Here is a 21,168-nt window from a genome sequence, read left to right on the forward strand (position 1 = left end):
ATGTTAATGTCACGTATTGATCTTTCGAATAAAAAAAAAATTTTGATTACAATTTAATTTTTTGTGTTATTTTTTACAATTTCAAGTTCTATCGGGCTTTAAAAAAAAAACCCTATAGGAATAAGAGTAACAATCGCTACGGAACAGATGCTCGAACAAATTCACTGGATCATGAGATATATTTATGGATTTAATTTGTGAATATTTTTAATTTTTTAATAAACAAATAATTGATTCGTATTCTTCTCAAATAGTTTAAAATTTAATAGTTTGTACTCAACGCACTTACTTTATATAGCGGGAGTTCCACGTTTGTCTCAATTATTCAAACATTCACAGAAAATAAGGCTTGTGTTGATATAAAGAATGATGTAAATAAAAAAATTCAAGCTCTAAGAGGGTCTTTATGAATGCTAAAGTAATTAATATTAACGTATACTCTTACAAACATTAACCAACATTAGGTTTAAGGTGATTTTATATTACATTATGGATATCAAAGTTTCCAACAAATTGGAGTTTTTGAGACATTGATATTAGTAAATAAAATTAAAGAAGTAACTCTGTTATACCGGTAAGACGTTATACCCTTCATAGTAAGCTTATTTTGTTGAACCCGTATTGCCGGAATGCAAGATAGTGAAGACAAAAAAAAAAAAAAAAAAAGGAAAAATATTGATAAAAATCATTATAGCTTCATAAAAAATAATCTAGGACAAGGGGCGAAACTAATTCGTTTGGAAGTAAGAAAGGTTTTTGGAAATCTTACTTCCATAAACTCTATATTTTAAAGAGAAAAATCTACTCACAGGATCGAATAAAAGTTGTTTCGGCCAGAGAATATAATTTCTTGATAAGTTTCAAATGCTGACTGTCCAGAAATATATATATCCTTAATCTTATCTTTTCATTTTGAGTCATCTAAATGTAAAATCAACTCTCCATTAGTTTACAAACACGTCTAAATTCATTATTATGTAATTTAGGAATACATTATTCGGTAAAAGACGTAAATACTTTAGCACTACTAGACAGTGTAATTTAGTATAATTTTGAACAAATGTATTGGGATCTTTTACTTTCATACGACTCTTTTTACAGGTTCGCAGATTTGTGTTTGTGCTTGTACAAAAGTGTATAGTCATGCAAGAGTCATTCATATTCGTCCATTGTAGCATTTTGAAAAATGAAAATGTGTGGGCTACTTTACAACCCGACTTCCATTCTGAAACTCGACACCATTTCTGCTACAACATTAACATACGTAGAAATTTAAAATATATAAAGAATATTCTAATATTCTAGAATTTAGTTATGATTACGAATATGGAAGTAATTGAAACTGCAATTCAGTTTGTGTTCTTATTAATTGAATTTATTCAACGATTTATTAAAATAAATTTATTTCTTAGAGGAAGCCATATACTGTCTCCGACCTAAAATTCGTAATTTTTTTAATAATGCCTAAAACTATGGGTTTCTCATTAATATGCGTATCCCTAAGATGACCAATGTCACTTTGAGCTTTCATAATCGATAGTATGATTGCTTTTAACGGATTGATTGATGGCTCTCACTCAATATTAATATTCCTTCAATATTAGTGATCATAAACTAACTAAAACATAAGTGCAGAGCGGAAGAAATGAAAATAGGTAATATTATTATTAGTCTGGAATTGTTTGTTTACATTCTATACAAGAATAGAAAGGATGTGTCATAAGGAAAATTCTATAATTGTTAGGTTAGATTACCTCTGTTTTTACCCCACCAAATGTTTTATGGAATTTCCTTTCATACTGTAGTCTATATTTGGAGAAGTAATAAAAACATTATCACTCGTCTGATAGAAGAGTTTGAACGAACATTAGTCCTGCTCTACTGCAAACTTCATTTTTTTTCATTTTTCCCTAAAATGAACGCTTACACGAAGAAGAATTAAGAATAAAGAAGAGTTAAAAAGATTCAAAGCAATATATGGTAAATATACATTTTTTTAGAGTATAATTATTTAATAAAGCCTAAACCATTTAGATCAGTTAGAGATAATGTTTCTCATCAATTCCTGGCATTGTATTATTTATGAGTTCGGAATAGTTTTGAAAAATATTAATTACATTACGTATAGGTGTAACAGTTTCTAAACTGTTTATTCAAATTTTTTGAACAATAACTTGTTCACCATCATTATTAAAATTAATCATAATTTAACTAGGATCTTAATACATGATTTGCTAGTAAATGTGATGTAAGTTATCATAAGGAAATTCTTAACATCGTTTGATTCTCGTTGATTCAATGCAATAAGTTATATGCATAAATATTAGTTTATTCATCTGTCATTGTTTTAACCATATCCATTTCATCATACTATAATGACAACTTTAGCATTATTGGCTACCATGATACAAAATGACGTATACCAAGTATGAATCCTATGATGGTGTAAAAGTATGTACAGTAAAAGTTATAATAAAAAAAATTATTAGTGTATAACTCAAAAATTATAAATTTTATGGTAAATTATGTACATGGTTATTTGAAAAATAATTAAATCCTCTGCAAAACAAAAAAATGTGTCCTAATCGGATGGGTATTAGCAACGATACGGTAAATTGCACTTTATAACTATTTCTTTTTTTTCAGGTTCAGGGAAACCAATTTAAATTTTATTATTTTTTCAAATATCTCTCGGAACATTTCAGATGCTTGTAATAATAATAATAATAATTAAATTGTCTGATAAGCTATACTAAAAAGACAAAAATCCTAATTGGAAGATTATTGATTGACCGTGTGTGAAGATGAAAGGAATATGGTCCGGGTGCGGTCAAGAAAAACTCAAATAGTAGAAATATACTAATTTAATGAGCCAACGTTTCGCCCCACGTTGCAGGGCTTCTTCAGGGCTATTTTGACGGCAGTCAAAACTAAAAAAATGGATTTTTAGTTTTGACTGCCGTCAAAATAGCCCTGAAGAAGCCCTGCAACGTGGTGCGAAACTTTGGCTCATTAAATTAGTATATTTCTACTATTTTAGTTTTTCTTGACCGCACCCGGACCATATTCCTTTCAAAAATCCTAATTGATCGAATATTAGCAAAGATACAGAAAACCGCTATTTCCTGGTATATACTGTAACTACTAGAACTGTTACGGACTGACACGACGATACCTAGGTGCCGCAACGTGAACCACTATAGTTATCAAGCAAATGTCGTATATATATATATATATTATTTCTTGTAAATATGTTAATCTCACAGATTCATAACCATTTATTATATTGTTATATTTCTAAATGCATTATTTGAAGCGGTATCAATGAAGATCGCAATAGAATCTTCTGATCTACTAGAAGCTAACTCTTATAAGTAACATTTCTTGATGAAGTTTAATAACCTAGAGAAATGAGTAAGCATTTTTTTTCCCTAACTTCTATAAATTATATATTAAGACAATTACAATTATATATACATGACTTAAAAACTAAGAAAATTATATATAAACCTATGAACAATTTATCTTGTTTTGCCTTACAGCATTATAAGATGAAAACATGGTCCGGCGGTTTTTACATTTAACTTAGTAGCCTGGAGCTAGCATAGAATGGGGAGGGACCATTCTGGCTGGTGAAAAGAGTAAGCACTAAAGGCTACATCACCTTATAACTCCTTCTTCTGATGCGCCCTCTCTCCCTCCCCCACACTTCTTTTCGACTTCTGACTGTTTTCTTATTATTACATTACAGGTAACGTAAAAATACCAAAGGTAGTAAAAGGTAATACCCAATACAATTTATTCCTTTTTCACATAATAAAGCATTCACTAATTAATTGTTTTCTTTCTGTTTTAGAGGGATCAGGAAAAAAAAACACTAAACTTACAAATCTATATGTGAATATCCTCCTCAAATATTCACCTTCTGAAGAGGTATTGAGTAACAATACAAATTATTCTTTCTCTATTTTTGGAAATGTACATTGGACTTTTTTTTTCACCCTGCCTTCTCTGATTCTCTTCTCCTTCCTTTCATTAGGAACTACAGCAAATACCTGTAGGACTGGTTTACTCCTTCACAACCATAAGCACACACTTAACCGCTAGAAACTCCCAGCATTATTACATCATAAAAAATCATTAAAATCAGTGTATAGAACTTTTTACTCTAGCAAGAAAAGTCTAATCATGTGAGGTGCAAGATATGAAGTAAACAACGAGACAATTTTTCCATTTTTATTTCCTAAACTATAATTTACAAAATAAAATAGAATATTTTAAAAAGATTATATCACAAATTAAAAAAAATTTATCTTGATTTATAGTAATTGATAGTTCCCTAATAATAGTTTACATTCGAAATAATAGGCTAAAAGGAGATTAATCACAATATTGTCAAAGTAAACATGACTTAATTGAAAATATAAATCAACATCTTGCTATAAGTTTAATAATAATAGGCTTATCAGATGCAGTGGTGGCAGAAATCCCTCCCATTACTAGAGGAATCTGTGTTTCTTCACATGGTACGACTTGAAATTTTTGAAGGAGAGTCACGATTCCCACCTTTGTTTGTAGCAGTCCAAACCTCATTCCTATTAAAAATAAACATACAACATAATATATTAAAAAATATATTCACTGGTGCTCCATCAAAATTGAAGAAAATATTAGTATTACATCCTTAAAAAAAAAAATATCCTTACATGCAGACTACTTTAAAATACATCATGATGTATGGGAAACAAAATTTAGAAAGATAAGGAGATAAAAAAACAGAAGAAAATACTAGAAAATCATATTATTTCTATCCTGGGGCTAAAATGGGTTAATAAGAAATGTACAGTTTATCATAATGTTTTTTAATTTCACAAAGTGGGGAACTGACAGGTTGTGCCTCATGAAGATTTTTAGAGCTAGAGCAAGAAGTAAGATGGACTTAGGCATGTATGTATGGTTCTGCTAGTACATGTGTTCTGAATATGCTGGACACATGGACACCTATAGAACTAAACCTGTCCAAAGGCAATATGCAGAAAGTGCAGAGCCTTCCTTGATATTGGAAGATACTAAATATATTGGGAAATTGGTATCTCTACTAAAACATCTATTACACCCACTTAAAAATGAAACTTTAAATCCAGTGGATCATTTTCCTTCAAATAATAACTGAATTAGTTTCAATCCTTGATGTAAATACAGACCCTAAGTAGTACTCAATACTACTCAACAACTATCAAAATTTGTTATTTGTTAGCAAAGTCATCAAGGAAGCACTCCTACACTGCTAGCCCATAAGTAATAGTAGTAAAGTATTTAATACAAATAAAATATGCATTATTAAATATAAATTAATTACAAGGAGTATTGTAAACCTACTTAATTTACTTTTTACTATCCCCTATCCATTATCTCCAAAATTGTAACAATGACTAACTATTTCATGAATTAATAAATTTTTAAATTATAATAATTAATCTAATAATCAAAGACTTACCAATACACATCCTAGGCCCTTCACCAAATGGCAGATAAGTGTAAGGAACTATAGAGTCTTTGTTTTCTTGTGAAAACCTTCCAGGGTCAAATTTTTCTGGATTGGGAAAGTATTGAGGGTCATGGTGCAGAGACCAAACGGGAATGAGAATCAAAGTATCCTGCTCCATTTTTTGACCAGCAGGAAGTGTTATTGACTTTGTACACTGTCTAACTAGTGTTGGTACTGTTGGGTACTTCCTCGATGTTTCTGAAATGAAACAATACTGAAACTATAGAAATCCATTTGACTCTTTAAAGTAATTTTACTTAAAATTAAATTGATAGACATGACAAGGAACATCAATTTTTTGATCTTAAAGATAAAGCAGTATAATAGAAATAAACAGTAATTCTGACAATCTAAAAGAATAAAAAAAAAAATAGGCTTTCAATTTTTTTACTTTGATGTAATTTAAGATATTTAGTTTTCAATTCATTATGTAATGTGGCACTTTAACTAATAGACAAACAAAATATTTGAGTAGCTTGGCAAGTGATAATAAATAATAATATTGATAATAGACCCTATTTTCAAATAGATTGCTGGGAAGAGTACATTAATTGTGCAAAAAAAAAAATTACTATTAACGGCATCTTGACCTTTTAAACATAATATGTATAAGAAACTATATGTGAGTAATACCTGTCTCTTATAAATATTATACTACAGACGTTCAGAATATTTTTCATTTTATTTTTTGCTACCTGATATAACCATATCCAGATATTCCATTTCCTGTAAAGCCTTATACGTTAGACCACCATTCTTTTCTATTTTTTCATTAATCTCTTCAATTAATCTTGATTGAATATCTTGGTGGAGAGCTAGTTCATAGAGGCAGAAACTTTGTACTGAACTTGAGGTTTCAAATCCAGCAACAAAAAAGACAAAACATTGGGCCGTCATAAATTCCAGTGTCATTTCTAAAAATATAAATGCAAATTTATACTAAGCTTTGTTTAAAAAATCTATTATTATTGATATAAAGTTAATAATGAACTAGTTAACATTGTAGGAAAAAAAATTTGGTACTACTATTGAGTGCCAAGTAAAGTCTTGGGTTGATAGTTAATAAGCAAAAATATTTCTTTATTAGGTTGTTATGAAGCTGACCAATGTATTTCTCAGCTTCTAAATTTTCCCTCCAACAAACTAAAGGAACAATTTACAGACGCTCAGTATGGTCCGGGTGGGTCACCTAATTCCTGAGTTAGTCCAGGGCTGACAGAACAGAAAATATTTTTTCTACTATAGTCAGTCCTGATTATAGATGGAGAAATGAGAAGAGAACAACTTGTCTGCCAAGTGCTTATTCGTCCTCTAGGCCAACCTCAAAAATTGAGCTAATATTAATTGGAAATTGCATATTTTCTTTTTTTTCTTCTTAAGTTTGGTATGTGTTGTATAGTTTATGCTTCTTGTTATAATAGTCCAATTAATAATAACCAATTGCATTTTATTTGTGAATATTGATGTTTAAACCTTAATATTTGATTATTTCTTTATAATTTAACATTAATAAGCAGTTCTTTCAAAGATTTAAAACCAATTAATGTTAAGCAAAGAGTTAAATTAATGCAATTACAGATAAAATAACTTGGAACATATAAATAAATTTTAATTTACAAATATTCCTGGTTAGAATTAACTTTAAGCCCCTTTAACACTAAACTACAGATTTTAGTTGGCTCTACAGAACTCATAGATCTTTGGACATATGAATCAGCTTATCTTGGGTCACCACTTTCCAGGTTGCTACATGCAACTTTTTTCACATTTTTGTTGAATCTGTCAATCTATCTAAATTATAATGGCCTCCGATTTGGTCTCTTGCTAAGTACAGTGGCACTCATGACACTGCAGGTGTCCTGACGAGTTGCTTCCAGCCCACCTTAATTAATCTCCTTACCTTCATTTTATGAGATATTGATTATCCTGTTTCTATAAGCAGTTCTCTATTGGTCTTTCTCCATATATTAATACTCTGATCCCTGATCATTTTTTGGAGGACTTACCTTTCAAATTTCTTGATTGTGCTTTCTAGGCTGCCAGTTAACACCCAGGTCTCACAAATATTTATCAGAGCAGGCATACTTTTTATTACTTTTTGTACATAATTTTTCATGAGATTCTTTTGCATTTCAATACTCCTTAAAGAGAGAGGTCAGCTCTACTTCCTCTTGTCCGTGGGTGTTCCATCTCTGTTAGTCCATCATTTATTGAGGTTATTGTGAAGCTGAGGTATTTTAACTTGCCTACTTCTGAGGAGTGCTTTGCCAGCAACTCGCACCCTGTTTTAGGTGCATTTTTCAACTTACCATCATATATTTAATTTTATTTAAATTTACTTGTAAGCCCATATACTCTGCTTCTCTTAACATAATTTTGGATAATCTCTCAACATCTAATCTATCTTCTTGATTACTGAGGACTGTTACATTATTTACATATGATCCTAGGTATAATGCCTCTGTAGGTATAATTAATAGATAATAATTACTTTTATATATGTTTATTTATTATTATTAAGATGTTATTCGGATTATTTATATCACATAGATGTTAAAATATCAAAAAATTTTAAAAATAAAAAATCATGTAAGATAATGAATAAAATAATTATACCAAATGGTTTTTCAAATTCCTGTCCATCATCTCCAGGATTTTCTTTATTCTTTAGTTGTATTAAGAGGTCTATAAAGTCATTTCGTACAATACCATTTTTTTCTCTTTGTTCCACTATATTCTTAACCAGATTTATGAGGTAATTTTCATCCTCTACAGAAATAAACCTGAAAAAAAGAATCATTGCTTAGGCTTAGGATTTTATTAAGTTTGGTCGTTTAGAATTAAGTTTTGACGGGCTTCCTCAGAAAGAGGTAAGTAGATAGTGATTGGTGGTATTAGCACAAATCATTGAGGTTCACTTATTTCTATTTGAATAGGCCTACAAAATAAAACTCTTTAAAATTTGATTTGATAATTTTGGCAGGTTTTTATTTGTTTTTGGTGTACTGAAACGGTAAATGAACTCCACTTGTTTTTATTACGTTTATTGTTGTGCCAAACAGATATTAAAATTGATCAAATGGCATAAATTGGATCATACTGAGTCAATTTCAATTTGAATTATAAGATAAAATTTTGAAAAGTCTCAGAAATAAGTTCAAGTAATTATAAATTTATTCCCTTATTTCTGAAATTTAAATTCACCTAGTAGAGAACGACTTGTGGCTGTAAAAATTTGAAGTTCATCTGTAGAGATGCAATTACAGATTTTTTTGATTTTATAAAACTTATATTACATATCCTGGATTTGCAAAAAATCTGTATGTGATAGAGGAAAATTATAATTGCCACACCCAAAAGAACATATAAATCAGCAAAAATTATCAATTATCTTTGTTATTATTATTATGTAGTATTGTTAAGTTTTGGAACTGTAGTATTTAAATAAACCAATGATATATATCATAAGGGCAAGGCACAACATTCCAAACAGTTTAGTTTGCTTTTAGAAAATAAAAACATTATTAAATGTCACTAAAATTAAATTAAAGTTTGAATAATTAAATCTGTCCATTGAATAATATAAAAATTAATTAGATCTAAATAACTGAAATAATATTTTTCTACTTAAAGATCTGATATCACCAGTTTGGATTCTGAACATCCCACTCCACTATACAGCAATATCATCGTGTGGTGGATGTTGTCTCGTCTTCTTTGGAGCGCGGAATGTTCTGTGCGGGAGTCTTTTTCGATATAGAGCAGGCTTTTGATCGAGTCTGGCACCCGGGACTGCATTACAAACTCCGTAAATTCCTACCTCCAACATATTTTCTCATTATCCGTTCCTTTCTTACTAATAGATTATTCCAAGTAAACCACAATGGTTCCTACTCATCCCTCTATTTTCAATCCGCTGGTGTTCCTCAAGGCAGTATCCTCGGTCCCATTCTCTACACCGTCTATACAGCTGACATCCCAAAAACTCTTAACACTATCCTTACCACGTATGCTGATGACAAATGTGTGCTCACAGTTAGTAATAACCCTTTGATTGCATCCCAAACTCTCCAGTCCCATATCACAACCCTTGAAGAATGGTGTCGAAATTGGAAGATAAAAATAAATCCCAACAAATCACATTTACTCTTCGTCGTAAACCTGCTAACTGCCCTACAGTATACTATAATAATGTGGCTCTTACCCCTGAAGAACAGATTCGTAATCTTGGACTACACCTTGACAAACGACTAACCTGGAATCCTCACACAAGACTGAAAAGACAGGAAACTGCACGTAGATTCCGACTATTACAGGACTTACTAGACAAACGGTCTAAATTTCTAACTCATTACAAAAGACTGATCTACATGAAATAATAAGGTCCATCTGGACATACGGAGTTGACCTTTGGGGCTCCACTAAACCTTCAAATTTTTCTCGTATCCAATCCTTACAATCAAAAATCCTTTGTAAAATCCTCAGTGCTCCTTATTTTGTTACTAATAAAACCATCCATAAAGACCTAAATGTTCCTTTTGTAACCAATCTAGCCCAAACCAGATATCATTCCTTCCATTATAAACTCCCTAACCACCCAAATCCACTAGTTTCTAAGCTTGCTTCCTCTGCCATTCCTGGCAACCCTCCAAGGCGCCTGAAAAGAAGATGGCCTCGTGATCTTATATTGTAAAATGTTTTTAGAGTTCTACTACTGTGTAGTTTCTCTACATGCTGTATCATATCATTATCATTATGTCATTATGATCAAATTTGCTTGTTGTATTTTTTAGACAGTTGTAAATATCAATAAATAAATAAATAAAAAAAAAGATCTGATAGACTAGAAGAAAAAAGTAAATGAATTACCTTATAGGTAATAATGATGATAATTTTGGAAATATTCTAAGGATGGCCATTTTTAATTTCATTAAAAACTTTAATTTTATTCCTTCTATTCCAATATTTCTAAGTTTGTTATCTGGATGGTTTATAACATCTGTTTCCAATCCAAATGCACAGCTACAAATGACATCTGCTGTAAAACGACCAGTAAGCTCTTTTATATCAACTTTTGAATCAACTTTTGACAGCAAAAGGGAGCTGAAACTCTGCAAAAAAAACATTATATTGTGTATTTTGGATACTTAATTCCCGCTCTGTATTACCTTCAATTGAATTTTTTCAAATTGTTAATTGTTTATAAATTTAGGTTTTAGAACCATCCATGTTAAATGTATAAAATATGCTACTTGTGAACAATGAAAAAAATCAGGGACGGATCCAGGAGAGGAGAACATAGAAAAATTAGTTCAATTATTATTTTTTTTTTTTTATTGTTTACCCCCCAACCTGGTCATTTCTCACACATGGGGAGGGAGAGGAGAATATTTATATTCTTTCCTCACATTGTCTCATTTTGGATTATAGATATAAGCCCAATTTTCAATGTTATTTTTTTGTTTCAAATTCTAAACCAAAATTTTTCTTTTCTTTAAATGATAGTTCAGCAAGAAAAACTGTCAAACAATCAGACTTAAAATTTAATTGTTACCAGTAAAATATAGGAATTTTACCTCAGCACAACTCACAAAAAGAGGGAACATAGATTTCAGTCTCCCACTAGTAAATGTGGGAGTAAGTTTCATTCTCAAAGCTCTCCACCTTTCTCCATCAAGATTGAATAAATGATGATTGATAACATCTTTATCAGACCTGAAAAATATTAATTTTTTTAAATATAATCTTTGACTCACAAATTCAGAGTTTATTTACACTTTTTTAAGATATTCTTTATTCTTGTAATAATAATAATGATAATAATAATAATAATAAAGAATGGGGACAATAAATTTACGGTGAAGAGAAAACAAAAATTATTACAGTTTAATTATGCCCCTATCCCTGAAGTGTGAAAATTCTTTAGCTAAAATCAGCTGAATCATCTCAGGATCTCTGACTACCAGCATTGGTTTCCGTAGAACATAAATTCCAAACATTGGATGAGGAGCGAATTCATGATACATCTAGAAACAAATTATTATAGTAAATTTACTTTAATTGTTTACAAATAGCAAGTCATGATTGGATATAGTACCACCTTATCAATGGTGTAGCCTCTATATTGTTTTAATTTTACTAAATTAGGATGACTGCCATAAGGGAATTCGGCTGGGTAAAATGGTATATCCCTTTTCTTCCAGTGACTGTAGATGGATACCCAATGTTTATAAATGAACCACAAACCAACAATAACGGCCACAGCTACCAACATTTTAGATCTAAAGTGTATACAAATCTTGAATTAATAACATGTTGAAAAATCATTTATGAAATCACAATATTGAATATAATAATAATAATAATTTGAAGGAATAGTAGGGAGGCCAGTAAACATATATTGCTTTCAATTATCAAGGTATTTATATATTTAAGAAGCGTCTATCAAAAGTCAATATATCTTCTCTTGGAAAATAATTATTTAAAAAATACTACAGAGTAGTCTCAGCAGATAAGTCCATTTTTTTTTTATGTGTCAAAGGAAAAATTATAAAATTCTCAAACTACTAGTATCAGTGGATTTTTTCTTCACTTGATATGGGATGATATTTTTCACTTTACAAGCTATATTTTTTGTGTACTAAACGGCAGGAACCCTTATCTGTGACTCTTTTCTGTGTTATAATAATACCCCAAAGAGTTAATGCATGTTCTTTGCCTTTATGACATTATTTTTGATGGGATAGCACATTTGCTGGTTGTAAATATATTTTTATATTCAACACTTCAGAATTATTCAGAATTACAGAATTCAACAAATATAAAATGAAAATTTATGTTTCATCTGCAAGTAGATCTACATAACAATGCTTAATAATGCAATGACATATAAGTAAAAAAATCATTGGGGTACCAATATAGTGGTCTTTTTACAGTAGGCTAATTATTTTATTCTAATGATTGATTTAATTTAGTCCAAAGATAAATTAATAAAGGATTTCATTTATTAGATTGATATAGATTTAATTAAAGTAAATGAAAATAATTAAGTGTTAGTAATACCTTTAGAAAGTAAAAGATAACAGTAGAATGATTCACAATGGAATAACAACATGAGTGTAAGCCAAATTATTTTATCTGACTAGATATGAGTGATAAAATTCCATCATTAAGGTGAAAAAGGCAAGTCATTTTGAAAATTCTGATAGCAGTTTATACAGCCCTAAAGTCAATAAAATAGCTCGACAATTATATCATATGTTCTTTCATAACGTCTTTTTAATTCTTAGGATTAGACCTTTAAACCCTCCTTTTAAATTATATCACTATGCAAGGTTCAGCTATTAAAAAATAAATCACTATTGTCTGCTTCTGGAGTTCCCATGAAGTGAGCATGTTTCATTTCCCATAATAACATGTTACCACTTCCGCTAATCTGATAAGAAGGATCAATTATTGTTACAATAAATAATAACAACAGTAATCAATGAAACATAAATAAAAACAAATCTAAGCATCAAATACTCAAACATTATTTTTTTGATTTATGTCTTCTAAATCACCTTCCATTTGCGCATCCAAATTATGAAAATACACGAAGAAAATAAATGCTAACTTAATCAGTTGAACGAACATTCATTTTTATAAATCAAGTACATTGTATAATTATCATAATATTAACAACAATTATTTATTTAAAAACGATATCTTAAAAATAAATTATGAAACAGTTGAGATATTATTGTATACGTATTTTCATGGAGATTATTATAAAAAAGTAAACCTGTTGACCTTGCAATTATCGCAATCAATAACTGATGTTTGATAGACTGATGTTTCATAAAAAATAATAAGCAAATATTAAAAGTAAAATGCCATTAATATTTTTTTAACCTTTCTTGAACACGTTTAGGAATTAATAGCCAAATTAAATCAATTTAATATATAAAGTAATTAGATTGATTGAAAACAATACGATTTAAAAAGGGATAGTAATCGACAAGCCGGTTGACAGTAACAGATCATTTTACTTTTTAATTAAATTACATTTGGTAATCGTCTGTTTGTGCTGTTTATATCGAAAAAACGTAAAACTACGAAACAAGTATATAAGATAATAACAAAACAAGATACATATTAAAATATATACACGATAGTTATAAACTCACGCCTAGGAATGAGTTGCTCATCTAAGATGTTTTCTCCTGGGTATGCCAGAGTGAACAGATGAATTAACGGGACAACCTAACAAACGTGCTCCCACCACAAGCCGAGAGCAGATCTGAAAATCCCCTTCTAGAATTGTGAAAGGTATTGCAATATTCTGAATTTATATTATTGAGCTATTCTAAAATGGTGTTTATTGGCTTTTAGGCTAAGACTATTACATCAAATCATTTGTTTAAACAATGTTATTTAATTACTGGATGTAACAATAAACTTTCGTTCTGAGTAAATTTTGTAAATAGATATCAATAAAATTAAAACAATATAATAAATATTTTATGATTTTTCTTAACAAATTTCGTTTACAAGTCTATAATTATCCGACGTTCGGAGTACTCCGTCCTCAGGGTTCTTGTATAACAAAAATATTACGTACATACTAAGTGGTTTCCAGAACTTTTTGAGTACCTTTTTTTTAAAAAAATGTCGGAGTAGTAAAAAATGGGTATAGACATAGGGAGCTGCGTGAATTTATGTAATATCTTTGTTACACAAGAACCCGGAGGACGGAGGAGTACTCCGAAACGTAAGTAAATTATAAAAAATTTAAATAAACGAAAAGGGGAAAGAAAAAGTTTATTAGTATAACATTAATGTATAAAGGAATTAAATGCATGATAGGAAAAGATCCCGAAACATTATTAAAAATAACAGAAAGTATTTCTTTCTGCAGAGTTTTTAATATAATGTTTAAATATTACATCAGCCTCCGAGACACGAGACAGAACGATCATGGAGAAGTTCTGAGAATCAGATGAAATATTGCATATACAAGAGAAAAGGTTGCTTTCCAATTTGTGATCAGTATTTTTTCTAAACCACTCTGATGAATCAGCTATATTCCACTAGGGCAGATTTTCCCAAACCTTTTTTGGCCAAGAAACCCTTTTAGGGGACAAACATTTGCGACACCCTTATTGGGCTAAAAAAATTCGTGACATTGTTTTCGAACCAAAATAAAAATGTCGCCACAATTATGCTTGGAGTGGTTGAGTAAGTAGGAAAATAAGAAAAAACAATGCCAAGTAAATGCCAGAATGCACTGCATTTTGTTTTTATATTTTGAAAAAGTCGCAGTCGCTTGCGGTACCCCTGGCATTCACTTGGGGCATCCTGGCACACCCCAGGTGTGGTGTAGCACCCTTTATTTTTTTAATTCCCCTTGTGGGTGCAATGGGTTTTATTTTAGTTTGCTCTAGGCTTAGCTTGTGTCCTGGTCCTATGTCTAAGGACTAGGATAGTTGAACCAGTAGTTAGTTGACTCTTTAACAACAGTATTGCCATGTTAGTTTCCTCATACTTCTCTCTCAATGCTTATTTTGGGTTGATAAACCTTTCTCAAAGTTAACTGTAAATTTAATCAAAATAAACGATTATCATTTTTTAAACTAAATTAATCTGCCATATCACAACCTTAATTCCTAAACCTTTATTTTATTGCTAATCATCTGACGTAAATTCTGATATTCCCACGAATATTTTGATGTTTCAAGATTACAGAACTCCAGTTAAAAAGCTTATCGACCTAAATGTTGCTATTTATCGGTTAGTTACCTAGGTTTCAGAACTCAATGCGGATATGTTTTGTTGTTCGTAGGGACCACAAATATTGTAACTTTCCTTTTTTACGTGGGAATAAACCAACGTATTGATATTTAAATAGATAGGTGAAAAATCTCAACGGAAGTACGTATTTTCCTGTGTCCAAATAACTAAAGTCTCCCAAAATTGTGTATGTGAGAGAGAGAGGAAGAGAGAGAGAGTTTTTGAACAATCAAGCTCGAAAACAAAAATCCTTACAAAACTTAACTAACACATTTAAGGTAGGTACGTTATGTATATTAGGTACAAAAGGATTTCGCTAAAATCGATTAGTGTAAAGTACCACTTTAAGTTTGATTATACCACTTGATGATACCACATTAAATTGATTTTACACTTTTTTGTTGGTTCTAACAATTTTTATTAAACTCGGTTTTATTGATGTACAATTTAATGGTCCTAAATATCAAGGAGGTCTTAACCTAATTAAAACAGTCTGACAGGCCTATAAAAAAAACCTCTCCTGTACCTTCAATTTTGTTTCTTTATCTTTGAAATTATTTAGTATATCTATCTCATACTCAGTAGCTAATGAAAAGTGGATAAATATGAATTATATATTTTTCAATATGAAATATATTTGGGAAATATTTTTTCCAGGTTGAAAACACATTTCCGGAAAGAGTGGTAACACAGAACTTTAGAGTATAGAGCCTCAGAGAGGAGGGCCTAGTCAAATGTTTGATGAATCAACTAGATTTCGCTAGGTCAGCTTTTCACAAACTTTTTTAAACCAAGAAACCCTTTTAGGGGACAAACATTTGCGACACCCTTGGGTCTAAAAAAATTCGTGACACCGTTTTCTAGCCAAAAAAAAATTAAAATGTCGCCACAATTATGAAAGCACGTCTCCGGAAAGAGAGGTAACACAGAACTTTAGATTATAGAGGTAGAGTCTCAGAGAGGAGCGCCTAGTCAAATTGAAGATTCCGAGCACTTTAAGGTAAAGTGTAATTATTTGTGAACAATTTTAGGTTGTCGAAGTAGTTTGATGACAGGCTACTTCATAGAAAGTCATTGACAAAACATGTTCAGATACTTTTGTGATGTTGCGGTGAGAATGCCTGGTCAACAGGATGTCGATAGTTGATGAGAAACCGGTCCCAAAGTGGCGGTAGGTGTGAGTGGAGGGGTGAACCACTGTCAAGGCTGTTTTGACCAATTTTTTCCCAGCGAAGTTCGCCACAATCTTATACAGCAGGCTGTGCCTGGCGCTCAGTTGCCCTCCTTGTCAATGGTTCGTTTTCATCCCTTAGGTATCGACAAGCTTCCTTAGTTCTCTCAATGAACCCCTAGGGCGTTGTTATATGCCCGTGATTATAATTGGTTGGCGCTTGAGTACTTGAACAGTGACATGGCTGATCCGAGTGTCCGCTATTTGCACAGGCTATGGGCATCTTCTTTCAAGTCGACAATTTATTTTTTTGTTAATTTTTCGAAGCGAGGAAAAATATCAAAAAAAGGTTGTGCTTGAATTTGGTTTTTCCTCTTATTCCATGTGCACCAAAGTTCGAGTAAGGCCAGGTGCTAACTAGACAAGGACTGTTACCCCGCGATCGTGATGGTTGCTTAATCGTTTAATATAGTTGAGTCCTTATTGAACATCAAATGTTCAAACAGGACAATTAATTATATTTCCTATGTTTCATTTTTGCCCAGGACACAATTTGCCAACGGCCCGTCACACAATCCTTGCCCAGCCGTACTCGAAATCTGGTCTTATACATACTCGGCTTTACTGGAAAAAGGTAGTTCAACCGTTCGACGCCTTCTATAGTTGAGTGCCTAAGTAAACATTTCAAATTAAATTAAATTTAATTCTCAATTTGCATGTTTGAGTTTTGATTAAAGAGACTCAGCGACAATCGCCGACGTCCGGTCGCGCTACGTTGAAGATTTTAGGTATTTCGAGGAAAAGGAAAAACTAATTTCAAAAACTTTTTATGTATTTTTAACAATAAAAACAAAATAGAAATAAATAAATAATATAATAAATTATTATTTCAAATTTAATAACCTTACATTACTAAAATTAATAAATCAGTGTTGTTTTTATTTTTAGGAGCGATTCTTTAGTGAATGTTTTATGATTCAAACAAGTAACATAAGCTTTCATTGTATTAATATTACAGATTAGACATTAAAATTGATTTTTGCAGGTTTAGGCGTGTTACATCCAATTTTGGGTGTTTACCGCAGGATTTTGCACAGTTTTGGTTTTTTACTTCACGGAAATCCGGACTCTAGTTATAATATGAACAAATTCACACAAAAATAACACAACACCTAAAATTCAGTATATTACAGTGCACTGCGACATTTCGCGACCACTCTATCTGGTGAGCGGCATCCTTTACGAAAAGGAAACAAATCTCAATCTTTTCAAAATAAAGTCGTAAGAATGGCAGTGGGTGCTCCTTGGTTTGTATGACACAGCCAATTGTACAAATAGAGACAATAGAGGATTACATCAAAAAAAGGTTCATGAAGTTCCACTCTCTGTTACCTACTGTTAAAGGAGCGGTGACCTACCACTTGGGAAACCCAACCACAACCCGAAGATTGTAGCCCAAGCTGCTGCAGGACACCCTGTTAGAAATTCTATATACATCAGTTCTGTTGTCACTCTAAAATTTTATTTTATGTTAATTTTTTTTTCTCTCTTCATTTTTTTAAAATTCACTATTTTTTCCCTATTAGAAGTCAATTATTTGTTTTGTTAAATCCATAAATGTCATTTACATATAAGAAGATGGTCAGGGTTGCGGTCAAAAGTTACTTTAAGTTAAAGTTACGTTAAGTCAAGTCACTTTTGACCGCAACCCTGACCATCTTCTTATATATCAATTTTTACGGTCAACTATTTATACATACATAAATGTCATTGTTTTTGTTATTATTTTCACTTGTTTCTTATATTAAGAATTATTATTTTAATCTATTTATTTTATCTTGATTTTTTTTTTATTGTATAATTAAACATTGTATATAATTAGGGGTGTCTTTGCGCTCGGTTCGGAACTTTGTGGGTTCGATTCCCACCTGGGGCAGTTTAACATTCATTTTTCGGCGGTCCCGAAGAATGAATCTTGGCACTCCCACCTTGGTTAGTTCGGGGCGGCAACCTAGGTAGCCGCCAGGGGTTGGCAAAAAGGACCACTAGGTTCACTTGCCGGACTTGTTCCCCCCACCCAAGTCTTTTGTATGGGACTATACCCTCTCCCATAATCAAATGTTAAAAAAACCAAAATGTACCTGTTACATTAACCATGTAAGGCCCCCAGGCCAATCTGGTGTTAAATTAATAAATAAACAAATAAAAGATATCAACTTTCCAGGATTGCGATACTGACTCCCTCATTTTTTAAACATATAAATTTCAACTTCCTAAGATTGGGATTCTCACTGCCTTATTTTTAAAAATATTTTTAAGTCATATCTATATGATCGCTTATGATTTTAATTGTACTTTCCAATTTTGTTCATTTATTGACTGATCTAAAAAAGACAACTGTTTCGAGTCCAAGCAGAACTGATTTTTAAAATTTTATTGTTTCCAAAATCAGCTAAGTTTAAAAAAAATAAGAATATGGAACTGATAATGTTCCTCATGTCAACAAATTAAATTAATCGAGTCTATACACACAAAAGTGCATACGTACTCATTAAAACCCTATAGTGGTTACAATGACTCGACATCTTAGTAACTGCAATAACATCTATCAAGTTATCAATTTGATTACCAATACATGAAATTGAATGGTAGCCTTTGACTGATAACAGGCAATTGAACAGAAGAGGATTGGATTTTGAATTGGATAAAATCAGCTACTCACTATCTTTGTTTATGTTTACTGCCACTCTGATAAAACACATCCTGCACCAATTAGGACGAGAGTGTTTTCATCTTATTCTATTCTGAATGATACAGCAAAATATATGTATAAACAATGACTAGTTTAATAATGTATAATGAATGAAAATTAATAACAATCGTTTTGATAATTGAAGCAAAGAAAAATCTAAAAGACTTCATAGCGTGAGGACGAAGAGTTTTATTTGTTTACATGTTTTTTTTCTCTTGAAGCTACTTTCTCTTTATGTCTCTTCTGACTGGAAATTCGATGCACTTGTGGTTAAGTGCCTATACGCGAGTTTAAAAAATAATTATTTAGTTCGTGAGGTAATTTTTTTTTTATTAAAAGATAATTACATGCTATGTATTTCTCTGTATTTTATGGGAACCTTCATAAAAAATCCGTTTACAAATTATAAATTCATGATCGGTTCATAAGTGAGGAGTAATGTAAAATTGGCCGAAAGGGTGATTTCTTGAAAAAAAAAAACCTTACTGAAAATATCTCACTAACTAAATTAACTCTTCATAATTTCTTAAAGATTCAAAAAACAGCTAATAATTAAATAACCCTTAGCTCTGATTTAGTCAAATTTGGAGGGATAGTAGTAGTTCTTAAACTACGCATTTGACATTACTGGGGTGTTTAGTGCTTTTTCAACCAAAGTTATTCAAAAGAAACTTAAAGTTGTGTTTTTCTATGACTAGCCTTCTAACACGATCCTTATCCATGGCTGCTTATAGTAATTTAAAGAAGTACTTTTATTTTTGACGGTCCAAAGTACTTCAAAATCGGATCAACTGAAGATGAGAAACATAGCTTCGAATCGAACCGTATTTCGTGGCTTACAAATTTTGAATCTTTAGGAAACTGAAAAATAAATATTATTTGGTTTCGATGATATTTTGAACATATAGTTTTTTTTTGGCGAGGTCAATCAAAATCTACCTTTGTTGATTTAAACAATATGTGGCTAGTTTAATTAGTAATATATACAAACTTTTTTTTTAATTTCTTTGATTCTAATGCGATTATTTTTTAATATTAGTATTTTTCCTTTTAACATACTCTATAAAGTAACTGTTTTGGTGGAAGAACCAATATCATATTTCGCACCACAATTTCCATCATTCCAATAGAGAATGACATAAAAAATAGGTGAGGATACACCGTACAATCAATTTGGAAAGAGTGTCAGTTTTTACCCGATTACGGCGAAGTGAAAATCAGGGTAATTTGATTAAGGGTTTCACATAATCTGCTCAGTGTATGGGCAAATATTCTGAGCGAGGTACCCAAATGATGTTTAAATTTGATGTCTCAAATTACTTACTCAGTAATTCTGGTAAGTGTTTTAAAACAATTTGAGCCCAAAATATTGAAAACATATTTTATTATATTCTGCAGGTTGCTTCTCCCTCAGAGGCTGGCCAGCATGTCCTGGGTAGGGGCAGGCCAGGCCAGGTGCAGCCTGCATGGTGCATTGGCTGGCGCGGCATTGCAGTCGCAGCGCATTCGGGGTCTTCCGGTGTCCGTGGCAAGGGGGGGCATCAGAAAATGAGATTCCCGACCCCGACTTAAAATAAGATAAAAAAAGCGCCGGAAAATTCGGATTATATAAACCCGACAATTACAATAAATAATAAAAAAACAACAACATATTTTCTCTATTTTAATTCTTTCTTACTACACAGTATATTTTTAGTATATAGTATATATTCTTAATAAGTCCTTAGTATAAAGATGACACTGGGGGTTATCATTTGTATATTACACAAGAATTTCTATGCAATAAGACACTTTACATGGTAGTCCTTAAGAAAACAAATTTTTCTAGGTCCACTGAAAAAAAATTAACTTATTTCAATTCAGTATAAAAATTATAAAATAATAAAGTGTGTATGTATCTGTGAGATGAATATATTGGCTTCTGAG

General features: G+C 31.2%; 2 protein-coding genes across 2 annotated transcripts in view; both read right to left on the reverse strand.

Moving 5' to 3' along the window:
* Positions 1–13,811, reverse strand: part of LOC106681469 (probable cytochrome P450 6a14) — a 24,793-nt gene extending 10,982 nt beyond the window's left edge. The window contains exons 1-9 of the mRNA XM_067047955.1: positions 13,717–13,811; positions 11,649–11,829; positions 11,432–11,574; positions 11,125–11,263; positions 10,418–10,659; positions 8,165–8,331; positions 6,244–6,462; positions 5,498–5,746; positions 4,432–4,595 (exon numbers count right to left, since the gene is read on the reverse strand). Coding sequence (XP_066904056.1) covers positions 4,432–4,595; positions 5,498–5,746; positions 6,244–6,462; positions 8,165–8,331; positions 10,418–10,659; positions 11,125–11,263; positions 11,432–11,574; positions 11,649–11,822 — 1,497 coding nt within the window. The 5' untranslated portion in view covers positions 11,823–11,829; positions 13,717–13,811. The remainder of the gene's footprint in view (positions 1–4,431; positions 4,596–5,497; positions 5,747–6,243; positions 6,463–8,164; positions 8,332–10,417; positions 10,660–11,124; positions 11,264–11,431; positions 11,575–11,648; positions 11,830–13,716) is intronic.
* A 7,206-nt stretch (positions 13,812–21,017) lies between these two features.
* LOC106681470 (cytochrome P450 6a22) overlaps positions 21,018–21,168 on the reverse strand; it is a 27,660-nt gene continuing 27,509 nt past the window's right edge. The window contains exon 7 of the mRNA XM_067047956.1: positions 21,018–21,075. Within this exon, the coding sequence (XP_066904057.1) occupies positions 21,018–21,075 (58 nt within the window). The remainder of the gene's footprint in view (positions 21,076–21,168) is intronic.

Source organism: Halyomorpha halys, unplaced genomic scaffold (assembly GCF_000696795.3).
Source record: "Halyomorpha halys isolate HHAL.00 unplaced genomic scaffold, Hhal_1.1 Scaffold343.1, whole genome shotgun sequence".
Lineage (NCBI taxonomy): Eukaryota > Metazoa > Arthropoda > Insecta > Hemiptera > Pentatomidae > Halyomorpha > Halyomorpha halys.